Source organism: Capra hircus, chromosome 26 (assembly GCF_001704415.2).
Source record: "Capra hircus breed San Clemente chromosome 26, ASM170441v1, whole genome shotgun sequence".
NCBI classification, from domain to species: Eukaryota; Metazoa; Chordata; class Mammalia; order Artiodactyla; family Bovidae; genus Capra; species Capra hircus.
Window position 1 is genome coordinate 13697787 of NC_030833.1, and position 13023 is coordinate 13710809.

The window sequence follows — 13023 nt, forward strand, 5'->3', positions numbered from 1 at the left end:
TCTTCAATCAATTCTAAATACCATATTAAACCTAGAGAATAAGTTACTTTATAAAATATGAGCACATGTCTTGGTAGGAAACTACATTCTCACTGAGTAACAGAAATAGAGCCTTTATTCCTAGAGGCTGGTGGTTGCTGTTTGAACCATCTGTCCTTAATGTGTGTGATCCAGATGTATAATAAGAATTTTTCAAAGCAGTAACGTATCACAATTTTCTGTGATGTGATAGGCCTAGAAGAAACCATGGTGTTGTGTAAACCACTCTAAACAGAGTTGTCTTTAAAATGGTAGGAAACATTATAGAAGCAGAGGACTTTGTACTGTGTTTTCACTGTTTTATGTAAATGATTTGTACGTTTTGATGTTTCATAAATACTCAAGTCTTTATATTATGGCACTCTGGCAAGAAACGTCAGAATATGTGAAGTCAGCCTTTGATCAGATAGTAAAATGAATTCTATCAGGCAGTTACTTAATCTCAAACAAAATGCAACATCAAAAAATCGATTTAATGTGCAGCTATTGTTTATTAAGTAACCTTAATTACAACTTCTGTGTGCTTGTAAATGTACTTTTCCAAATCTTGTAATTTATTGCTGCAAAAGCATCCTTAGAATTCTTTAAAGAAATAAAATGTGAAAATTGTTTTAGTTAAGGGATTTAAAGGTGATAAAAGAATCCTTGATGTGTGATTATTTTTCTCTGGAATACTAACTATTCTAAATGACAGTTAAAGGATTACTATGTGTTGTTAATTTACTGCAAGATACAATTAAGAGGAGAAAGCTCATCCTCCTACTGATCGTTATTGAAAAAAAGTATTTGAACAAGTTTTATGTTGAAGATTATAAGATGTTTGAAGTAATTTACATTAAGTTCTCCAATAATAGCCAAGCACTAAGTTATTTTCTCCCCCTTCTGGACGTAGTATTTTGTAATTAAGTTTGTATGTCTTATATGCTAGTGCCAACACCTGTCTGTGAAAGCACAGTGTTTAAACAGGAGCAGTAGCCAGTTGAAAGGGCAGTGTGAGCTCTTTAAGGCCTAATTAAGAACTGAAAGGGAGATGAAGAGAGTAGGACAAAAGATGTGAAAGTAGCTGAGATGATATTCCCAGAGCAAAGTTGCTCATTAGAACAATAATGAGATGATCAGAGAATGCCAAGCCTTCATCTTATCTCTCTCTCTCTCCTCTGGTTGCTTTGGATGTCAGTTAGTACCCCACCAATATTTGGTTACCAGGACAACCTTTCTTTAAATCTTCAGTTATTTTGAGTCTTGATAATTTGCTTTTGTTGAAATTTAAATATTGTAAAAAATATACATTTCCTAGTTTAAAAGGCTAGACTATGAGTAAAGTAAAAATAAATCACTAGTAATTCTCAAAGTCGTTTGCACAACAGTTATTTAAAATTCCAGTTAGAAAGCTTCGTGTAGTGATTCTTTTCTCTCACCCAATACTTATTTTCTTATCTCTGTGTATGGAAATTTTTAACAGAGGTCGGGTAGTAATAAAAAAGATTGGTTATGAAAGAGGAATAGAGGAGAAAAATTTACATTAAATTTCAATAAGAAGACATCTTAAAAACATATGTGGCATCTATATGGAGTGCTAGAGGAAAAATATTGAGTACTTAGGAGGTCTGTGTTTAGTTATTTGACTCTTTACCAGTTTGGAGATTTCTCAATTTTAGCTTTTCCAAAAATAGTATTGAAAATGTCTTTTGAAAAAATAATTCATTTTTATATTTGCCTGAGAGTTATTAAGCAAAATAATTTTTGAAACTAGAAAATATTTTTTATTTCCTGTCGTATGTATTAATCTTTAATTTGGAATTGTATAAAAAACATAGTTGTATTTATTAAGTATAGTCAGTTAAGAATCTTACGCTTAAAATTAGGTTTACATGATTTTCAAATACGAGATAAATCAGGAGCTAGGCATAAGACTGTTTTTAATTATTTTTTATTATTTTCCAGAACATAGTTTATAGTATGTGTGTTTCTAAGATTTTTCTTTTTTTGGCATAGAAACTTGATAAAGAAATTTGGGGTAACATTTTCACATAAAAGGACAAATGGAAAATTTATTGAAAAGCTCAGAAGTGTATTTCCAAGAAATCTATTTCCCCATAATTATTAGATGATTGTGAAGAGAAAAATATGCCAGTTAGTGGATTTGTATATTCTAGATTATGGCTATAAAGTATTGAACAATATTGTGGGATAATAATTGATTATTTTGAGAGGTTAAATTTTAGATTGACTTGTATCGTGGCATGATTTAAGCTACTTATGTCAAAATAAAAGAATTTTCTGATATTTTTAATCCCCATTTTAGAGAAATGTTAAAAATTAAGCTACATTCTCTGGTAGTGCTGGTATAGTGTTAAATGTAACAATATAAATGATTTTCTAAGTGTATATTATCACTTAATTAATTCGGAGAAATCAGTTCATAAATGTATAATTTCATTAAGAGAGTCTCAATCTAACACTATTATTATGTTAAATTAAGAAAAAAAGTAAAACAATCAATTGATAATGAATCTCATTTAGTTTAATTTCATTAATCCCTGCAGTTCTCAGAAGAACTGCTATTTTTCAGTAAATGTTGTATTAGAAAAATGAAATCACATTAGTTGAACATTATTATTTTTTTTTAATGCAGTTTAGAAAAATCACTTTGTAGACCAGGAGATATTAGAGTTGAAAGGGAAGTTGGAGAACATCTCATTTATGAGAGAAGCAAAAGTGAGACCTATGTGGGTTTCTGTCTCAAATTTGTACAGAGTTATTTTGGTTAAAGTAAGAGAGTAGCTTATTTTCAATTAATGTTTTAAATATACTTACCTATACGGTAGGTAATAAATGTCAATAAGAATGTGTTTAGAAAATTATAACTTTTATATCTCTAGACTACTTACGAGCAATTAGATAAACTTATAAGTATGTGTGTGTACTTACTCTAACAAAAGGTTAATTGCTCTGAAAGAGAGGAAACTGCAAAGTAGACCAGCATATCTCCAGAATTGTCCTTTAGTTGTAGTAAAACAGTATTTTGAAATGTTTGTGGGACAAAGATAGCACAGCTCATAAAGTTGTATCTGTGCCAGATTCTAATGGCAAAATACATTATTTTTAATATGTCTAACAATTTAAATTTACTTCCTCTTAGCATCCTTTCTATTCTGTTAACCTAGTAGAGGCTCTTATTAACTTTGTCTGTACTATTAAGTGGGGGCTTCTTAGGTGGCGCAGTGTTATCCACCTGACAATGCAGGAGACTCGAGTTCGATCCCTGGCTTGGGAAGATCCCCTAGGTTAGGAAAATGGCAACCCACTCCAGTATTCTTGCCTGGAATATTCCGTGGACAGAGGAGCCTGGCGGGCTACAATCCATGGGGTCACAAAGAATCAGACACAACTGAGGATGTGGGTACCACATACTATTAAATAACTTTGTAACTAATATTGGTTCCTCCAAATGGTCTTACCCACTGCTATACCATTTTGCTAGAACTTAGCTTTACTTACCTTTCCTCTCTTCCAAAACCTTCAGTAGGCTCTGTTTCCCATAGCACTAAGTCTGATAGCATTAGACATCCTTGATGGCCTGTTTGGAACCCACCGTTTCAGCCTCTCTCTCTCTGTGCCCTGTCCTGAACCTTCTTTCCCAGCCGTACTCTGTTGATCACCTTTATTGACCACTGGGCCTTGAACTTTGTTTCCTCCTTTGAATAAGTAGAGCCCACTGCTTGAGATTCCCGTATGCATTTGTACCTTCCAGAATCTTTGAAGGTCTAGTGCAAGCTATGTCTTCTCTAAAACACCTTAGGGATTTTGTGGCTTGGAGAAGTTTTCAGCCCAGAAAATGTTTTTGCCTTTATCCTAGCTAGAGAAGGGAGTGTGCTTGGCTAACACAAACATACTGGTATCTGTTCTTGCTTATACCTTTGATGCTGCACAGTCACAGGGTCTGGGGGAGAAGGGGATGAAAAGTTACACTTTGACTTTACTGATGAAAACTCCTGGATGCATAGCAAATTAAAATAGATCCTAAAAAATGAATACAAATTTAATTTCTATGACAAGAAAAAAAAAAGACCTATCTATATTTATCAGTCCTGGTTCTCAGTCCTCTACTGAATACATTAGGTAGTTAGTCCTTAAGAGCAAGGTCCGTTTCCTCAGGATTTTAGTGTATTTTCTTTAAAGCCCAAAGGAAATGTTTGGAAAGAAAGTGATGAACACCAATTCCAGTTGTTGAATGTAGTGATAGAAGTATATATAAAATGCCATTAAGATTGCTACTTTACATTTTGCATAATGAAAAATCTCAGTATTACACACTTTAAATAGATGATGATACAGTGCTTTTTTGATGAAATTCCTGAGAAATATTTTCTATTAGGATGCTTTATAATAAACATTAATCATTGCCTTTTTGGCTTATGTTTTGCCTTTGTGTTAAAATAATTTTCACCAACAGAATAAGATTAAACAAAATAAATGAAGTGGGAGACAATGCAGATATACTAATCTTGTTAGCATGATAGTAGTGGAACTCTTGAGTTTCCTGACAACCAGGGCAAAAAGGGAAATAAATTATACAGGTATTAGCACTAGGAGGAGAAAAATAGACTCATTTCCCAGAGGAGGAAAAGGTCTATTTGCCTATAAGTTAAAATAGTAGTTATTCCCATGGAGCTTCTTGCAAGATTATTACATAATAATATTATTATATAATAGTATATAGTAGTTCTGAATGCCAGCAACATTTCATAACAAATATCTGAAGCAGACTTGATAATGCTGTTTCTTATAACCATCTTCAATAAAGGGGCAAACGTATAACATGAAACTCTAGTTTGATGGAAGCAGTTCCATGAGAACTAAATTAATGTCCAAAGGTCTAGTTTTCAATAGCTTCTTACATTTCCTACAGTTGATTCCTACAGATCTTTTGGTTTTGTCATCTTAAATTATATTTATTATAGAAGATTTTATCTGTTAATCTAATCTTAAATTATATGGTCAATTTCTTAACACTAGGATATTTGCACACAGTGTAAAAAGTGGTTTTAGAAGAATTTAGAGTTGTAATCAAGGCATCTGCTCTAGTCCTTTCCTGAGAACTGGCTGCTGCTAAGTCACTTCAGTCGTGTCCGACTCTGCAACCCCACAGATGGCAGCCCACCAGGCTCCCCCGTCCCTGGGATTCTCCAGGCAAGAACACTGGAGTGGGTTGCCATTTCCTTCTCCAATGCATGAAAGTGAAAAGTCAAAGTGAAGTCGCCCAGTTGTGTCCGACTCTTCAAGACCCCGTGGACTGCAGCCTACCAGGCTCCTCCGTCCATGGGATTTCTCAGTCAAGAGTACTGGAGTGGGGTGTCATTGCCTTCTCTGGAGAACTGGCTAGCCACGCTGTGAACTGTCGCATGGGTTCTCGCCAAGGATAGGGACGAGGGTTGAAAAAAGTTGAAGTTCAAGATAGTTCATCATCTGCCCCTGATACTCTGTTAAAGTGACCGTCTTCATCCTATTCTAGGAGAGCAACCCCTTTGACGCCACTGCAGGCTACCGCAGTCTGACCTACGAGGAGGTACTGCAGGAGCTGGTGAAGCACAAGGAGCTCCTGAGGAGGAAGGACTCGCACATCCGGGAGCTGGAGGACTACATAGACAACCTCCTGGTCAGGGTGATGGAGGAGACGCCCAGTATTCTCAGAGTGCCCTACGAGCCGTCCAGGAAAGCTGGCAAATTCTCCAATACTTAACAAGCCGGTGGTACTGCATTTATAATCAGGGGCGGGGCGGGGGTAGGGAGGGAAGGAGAAAGAAAGGACGAAAGGACGAGAAATAGAAGAAAAGCTTGGTACTGAAAAAGAGGCCACGCTATCAGGTTTCATTACGTACTCTCCTTCATTGTGAAAAATCGTTTCACCTGTAAATATTAGCAGAGACTATCAAGAGTGACCTTTGAAGTGAGCTCAATAATTTAAACCTTTAAAAAATAATAATAATTTAAACCTTTAAAGTGAAAATGGGCCAGATTCTCGTGAATAAGCCGTTCCTTAGGATTCACTTAGGTGCTGGTGCTGGCCCACTAATCTCCCTTAGGCCTAGAAGTATCTTCAGAAGTACATGACGTATTCCTCAGGAACAGGTTTCTCGTAAAGCAAAATTGAAACTGTGGTTGGTTTCTCAGAAGTCAATTTGTAGACATTTAGCTGCAGGAATACTGATCATTATAAACACTACTAAAAAAAAAAGGTTCATATTTTATATATATATATGTGTACATGAATATCTAGATGTTCATGTATCTTTGTATGTAAAATATGTGCATATACCTCATATATACGTGTGTTTTTAGAACATTTAAAAACAACTGATTGCCTCTAAAATGATAGGATACCAATTAGGGTTTCTTAATCTGGAAATATATGTGTGCTCTATCGATGCAAAACAAATCAGCGTTGCTATTAATACTCTAAATGGTTTGTTATAGAGAAGCTGCTTCAAATCACTCTTGACTATATGAACCTTCGTTTCAAAATAAGCTGCTACTATATATTATTCTACCATCAGATCCTTTCTCTTTTTCCAAAGTAATGACCCAAAGTCCCTTTTTAAAGAATGATGTGTTTTAGGAAACTTCATTAACTTCACAACAGCATGAGTTTTTTAAATTAGTTTTTTGTCTTAATATCTGAGCTTTGTTTAAGCTTTAAGCAGAAGATAAGCAAATATGATTTGTTTTGTTGAGATTTTGAATGTCTTTAAAATACTAGCAAAGAAAATACTAGGAAGTTATTTCCGAAGATAATTTAGTGGGGAGTAGGTGATCATTCTGATGCCTGGTAACCCAGAGCAATGAGCAAATTCTAGGAATGATGAATTAGGCTTGGTTTCAAGTTACATAAATAATGGAACAGATGGTTGCATTTGGGTTCTGAACCACAATAAGATTTACTAAAGGAGGGGTGAGTTCTTAGAACAGATCTTGACTAGGATGACAATTTATACTGTTCTGCATACTCAAAACCCTTTAAAAATAAATCAGTATCACAAAACTGTATGTTAACTTTTTTTAAAGTCTGCTCCCCCAAAATGTTGACTGCTTTCATGAATTTTCTTTATATATTTGTACAAAATTAGTCTTTAAAGTGGAAAAATAGTGATATTTTATATTACTAATTGTCTGCTGCTCATTTTTTAACTTTAAAAGTCTGAAATACATACTGTGTAATACTGAAATCTGTTTCTTCTAAAGGAAATTTACAATGAAAAGTTCACCTGTATACAGAGACATATATTCCCCAATCTTTTACCAAATACATTTTTGTCTTAATATTTGTCTCTACTAAGACTTCATTGAGAGTTAAATAACAAAGCACATATAATTGCTCAGTTTAATATTTTGAGTCAGATAATATTTGGCCAAGTTTATATTCATAAGCTAAAATTCCTTATTATTTGTATTTTTCTGAGTTGCGTTGTTTTCCTATGAGAGCACAAATTTTGAAATTCTGAAAAAAAATCCCAAATGTTAATACAAAAAATTTTTAATATGAGGAAATAGAGAAGGAAAAATAGCTCTTGCCAACTTTTTCCTTCACTTCTAAATTTCTGTAGTAAATGTCACTCACAGTCTGGTGTAAAATTTTATTTTCTCATTTGAGGTCTTAGTAGTTCTTATTTTTTAACATCGTGCCATTTTTAGTTAACATTTGTTAAATGTTGCACAATTCTTAGTTTTTCTATTGGTATAATTGAGGCTCTTCTCACACTTTTAAAAGTATTAGAATCCATGTGTTTTCAGTATTATGACATTATCTGCAGATATTTTAATATGCTTTGGCCAAATTTACTATCTATAGAATGACCCACAATACCAGTGTTGTACTTGGGGATATGTTTTATATAAACAAAGCTCATGAAAAAGTATGATTCAGGGACTACTATTTTTTTAATGAGGAAATTCATTTTTAAGGAGAGAATCTTGGCCTGTGTGAAAACTGTTAAGGATTAGACTTAGCCTTGGTGAATGATTTGGCTATAACTGCATCAATATTTTTATCTTTTATTCTGAGACAAGAACTGTATTGAAAACTGAATCTGCGTTTATCACTGCCTGAAATGTTCTTTTCTGATGTTTATGAACTTTCTTTCATTCATGACCTAGAGTCAGACTTACTCTGTATTTTCATAATCAATTCGTCAATATAATGAACTAAAAATGCAAAGTAAAAATGAGTTCCTAAGTAAACAATACCAGTGTTTCCTGTGTTTGTGAGTGGAAGTGCAAGTGGAGTAGTATTCATTTCTAGCATTGTAGAAAAAAGGCCAAAGGATCACATTGGTTTATTTTTCCAAACTGTAACTTTTAAGTATTATAATGGTATGTTTTTTTAGTAAGTTAGACATGGAAATAAAACATATATACTCATTAATGCACAGCACAATAGACTTACAGAGATTACTTCTGCTTTTATGCTTTAAAAAGGCATGCTCAAAAATATTTCCACAAAAAAGAGGATTTTTTAAAATTGGTTTGTGATAGTCTCAAACCTGTCTTAAGCTAACACAGTTCTGTTATGTAATTAAAAATGCCTCTGCTAATATTTTTTAAATAGTGTAGTTATACAGCCAGCTCCCCTCCAAATTCTAAAATTCAGCTTCAAAGTATTGAACATACACTCCTACCACTTAGGCTTCAGGTTCAGTTATTGAATACCAGGGAGTAAATGTTAGAATTGTATATAAAATAACCTGTCACCCATTCACAACTCTTTTAAGTATTGCTTTTTGCTGCTGTATTCTGCATTGAGCCTAGTTCTGCCATCCTCCCATGAATGTAGTATTATCCATAGATTATACATAACTATGTCTGTTGCTTTTAACAGCAAATGAAGATTTTGTTATAATTTTCCAGCTGTGAAAATGTTGCCCTGTATTTAAAGGGGTTTCATGAATGGAAACCTAAAGTAAAACTCAGCTCGTTAGTGACAGACTTGCTTTCTTCTCATCCTTCACCAACTCCTCCACCCTCGTAAGAGTGCTTATTCTTCAGCAAAGAGAGCTCAAAAAAAGAAAAAAAAAATTGCTGCCTTTAATATATCTGTTGTTAACACTAGAGCTTTTATTTTCCTCTGTTGCTTTTTAGAAAAAGCAGCCTACCCTGGATTTGCAAAACAAGGTGAAACTTTCTGATGTCTGTGTGCTCATATGTCTTATAGATACGGTTGGTGTCATTCGTGTGTGTAAGTGAAATACGAAGCATGCTCATTTCCTCACTCTCTTTGAAGTAAAAGGAAAAGTATCGCAGTGCTGCTGGCTCATGATTATAGTTGGAAGGGTCTGTCAGCCCACACCGAAAGCCCCCATTTTCACAGATTCATAACTTTAATAACCCAGATGCACTCATTGGAAGTACTTAATATGCAATAGGTAGCACCTTAACTAATTAATCTGCATATGAAGGGTTTTCTGATGTATTTAACAAGAAGTGTAGAAGCTCTTCAAGCATTAAACTAGAGTTGACATTTTATTTATTTTCCATGTCAAAAAATCCACTCTTATAATGGAACTGAAGTCTGTAACAAATGATACATTGGGCTTATAATCTTAAGTCTTCTAGGTGGTTTTATTTTGAGGTACAAAAAAATGCTGCAGATCTAGAACTGTATTTAGCAGGTATTTGAAAGATACAAGCATTATTTATAACTGAGGAGTATTACAATTACTAAGGAAAATGCTCTAGTAACTTGTATACATTTTTGCAGGTACAAACTTAAAAGTATGTAAGCATTACATAATGTGACCGTTGTGTAATTTATGTAATCTGATGCATGAATCAGAATTTTTATATATGATTATTGGTTTATTGTAGTTGATTAAAGTGTTTAATCTTGATCTGGTTGTCATAATTTCTTATTGTAGATAGCACAGCATGAATATGCATTTGTCCATGAGCCCTCCTTGTCTTCTGAAAATGTAGTACTTGGATGCCCTATCATTTGATGTGTCGCAGCAAGGATTCTATAATACCTGCAGACTCATTTCACTATGAAAATAGTTTTGAAAAATCATTGAGAGAGTGGCTTATACCTCAGCATGGACACTGTTTAGCAGCCCTTCATATATAAATACATCATCCCCTCACAGGGACAGAAGCTAACAATTTGGTGGAAAATTACATCTTAAGTGTTTGTACAGAATCTGAGACCTGTACTGAGTGCCTTCTCTTTATGCATTATCTCATTCTTCACAACAGCCTTCTAAGGTAAGGACTGTACAAGCTTTCAGAGGAAATTGAAGACGATTAACAGAATATCTACTTCTGGAACTCAGCAGTAGACCCCGTCCCATAGCACTTCTCACCACTGTTTCTGGTCTAGGTCTTGGCAAAGACCACTAACTCCTGCCCACTTCCAGCCCTCTCAGCCTGCAGTGCAGGTATACGACTCCCGTCCATCCCAGATGCCGTCCGGGGGCAACAGGAATCGAAGGGCGTGGGATGATGGGGGTGGGGGTGGCAGTATGTTCAGTGGTTGTATTCTAGATAAGACGTGATCCACACGTCGTCGTCGTGAAGGTAAGGAGTATGCACTTGGAACAAGGGAGTTCTCTGCAGACAGAATACCTTCCTCACCCCTAGTTGTCCTCAGTTTTAGAGGTCCACTTAATGTATCTCATCACCTCCTCTAGTATTTCTCTAGGTTGTTCCCCTTTCTGCCTGTCCCTAGCACTCACATTTATTTTCCTTAGTCTACTGAGACAAAGATATTTGGGGTAATTTGGGAGTAGAGAGTTGTGATTCTGTTAAAGTGGCTATTTTCCATGTAGGTTTGCTCTATGGCAGTGCCTCTCAGAAATGTTTTTGTTCAGCTTTTCAAGTAATAAGCTTGTAGAATGCCCAGCATTCTACATTTCCCCCTAAATGATTTTACATGATAACACAAAGGTCATATTTTCACATTTTTATGATTGTACAAATGTTTATAAGCCACATTCTTATATACCTATAATTACATGAACTAGAAGTGCTTGATTCTGTTCTTATACCCCTAAAATTTGATTCTTGAAATTTCAAAGGTTTCATCATCTGTTAGACATACTCAAAAGTTGGAATGTATGCTAGGAAGCATGAAATCTAATTTCTCTCTCAGAGGTATTGAAGGGTGTGTTGTCAAGTGTGAGAAATGGTCCACTTTTTTAATAATATTAGAACTAAAGTTTGAAAGTGATTAAAAAACTGGAGGAGAGTAAAGATGGTCACTGTTGCAATGTCACATTCTCTTGTGCTCTGGTGAATGACAGGAAAGTGCATGAGACAGATTATGGTTATTTACAGTTCCCAGCAAACTTTTTCATTTATACCACAAGCTTGGGGCAGGGCTTGTAAACTGAAATGTTTATAGAGCCGGATAGGTGCGGTGGAGGAAAAGGCAGGCCAGGGGCAGGAGAGGAGGGGTTACTGGGGACAGTGGCAATGTGGGAGAGCTGAACTGCTCAGCCCCAGCTCATGGTGGCCAGATAGAAATGAACATGAGGCCAGAGTTGCTAAACCTCATCTCAGTGACTGACAATACACATTTTTATGTGAAATGTGATGTCCAAATGTTAGTAACTAGTTCTTAAAAAACTGCAGGCCACTAGTACACAGTCTCTTCCTAAGTGAATCTCTTATTTATTTTTTTTATTTACTGCACCAGCATGAGCGAAATCTCAGTTCCCCTACCTGGAATTGACTTGGTGCCCCCTGCATTAGAAGCATAGAGTCTTAACCACTGGATCTCCGGGGAAGTCCAGTGTGTCCCTGTTTCTGATGGACCACTATCATCATTATCATCAGAACAGTGCAGAGTGTACCTGTTTACTTCACGCACAGATGATTTGGTGTTTAATCAAAACCTGACTTGGCCAAGGAGCATGCTGGGCCTGTGTGATGTGGAACCACAGCTCAAGACTCTTGGGCGGGAGGCGGGAGGTAACTTCCAATGACTGTAAAGTTTCAGTTACATAAGATCAGTCAGTTCTAGAGATATGCCGTGGAGCATGGTACCTACAGTTAACAATACTGTGCACGTAGAATCTGTTAGGGTAGAGCTCATGTGAGATGTTCTTACAGCAATAAAGCCTTTCTCGGGTACACCTGCCCCTGAGCCTGGCCGTGCATACAGCTAATTGGACTGACAGTCCACGGACTGCTGCTCAGGAGATTAGAGCCTTCCAGAATGTTACCTAGGAGCTGACACACACCCCTTTGTGGTAACTATGACTTTTCAGTGTCATGTATGATGGTCTTGCCTTTTGGTAAAAACAGTAAGTATCCCAACGGTCAGTTTAGCACATAATACTGTGCTGTGTTAAGGTCATGTCGCATATGATATGTGACAGCTTCCAGTCATCTAAAGTCAGTGTGGTTGTGTGTGGTGTGTTTTGGGGATGTAACGTACATTTTTCTGTTGAAATACAGTGGTCCTTGATTCCATAGTCTCTTTGATTTTGTACACCAGCCGTTTAAAGTTCTGCTCTACTTTTAAAGGAGTTGGCCAACCAGATCTGGAAGGCTGGTTGGTGAGATCACTAGTTCTCAAAGTAGTGTCCCCAGAGCAGCAATGGTAGTAGCACCTGGGAACTTGGAAGAATGCAGAGCCTCAGGCCCAATTCCACACCCACTTCATTAGAAACTCCGGGGACAGGACCCAGAAAGCTCTATTAATAAGAACTGCAGGTGGTTCGAACGCATATTCAAATCTGAGTACCACTGACATAGAGACCTACTCCCTTTCTTCTTAGTTTAATGTATTTTAGAGAATTGTTTTTTTGAAACTTTAAGCAACTTTTCTTGCCAGTCCTGACTTTATTTATGAACGTTTTGGTTGGTTATCTTTTTTTTTTTTTCCCCTAGTTTTTTGATGATGTGAATATTTTGTGTTTTAAAGAAACTTTTCTGACTAAACTTCATATAGATAGCTTGCTTATAAGATATGCACAATACATTATGCAG

The 13023-nt window shown here is 35.8% G+C and overlaps 1 protein-coding gene across 2 annotated transcripts in view; it reads left to right on the top strand.

Annotated features, from left to right (window-relative positions):
* RAB11FIP2 (RAB11 family interacting protein 2) overlaps positions 1-9923 on the top strand; it is a 43344-nt gene extending 33421 nt beyond the window's left edge. Inside the window, exon 6 of one of the 2 annotated variants that reach the window (XM_018041426.1) lies at positions 5555-9923. In XM_018041426.1, coding sequence (XP_017896915.1) covers positions 5555-5782 — 228 coding nt within the window. In that variant the 3' untranslated portion in view covers positions 5783-9923. The remainder of the gene's footprint in view (positions 1-5554) is intronic. The other variant, XM_005698523.3, reaches the window with a different exon arrangement.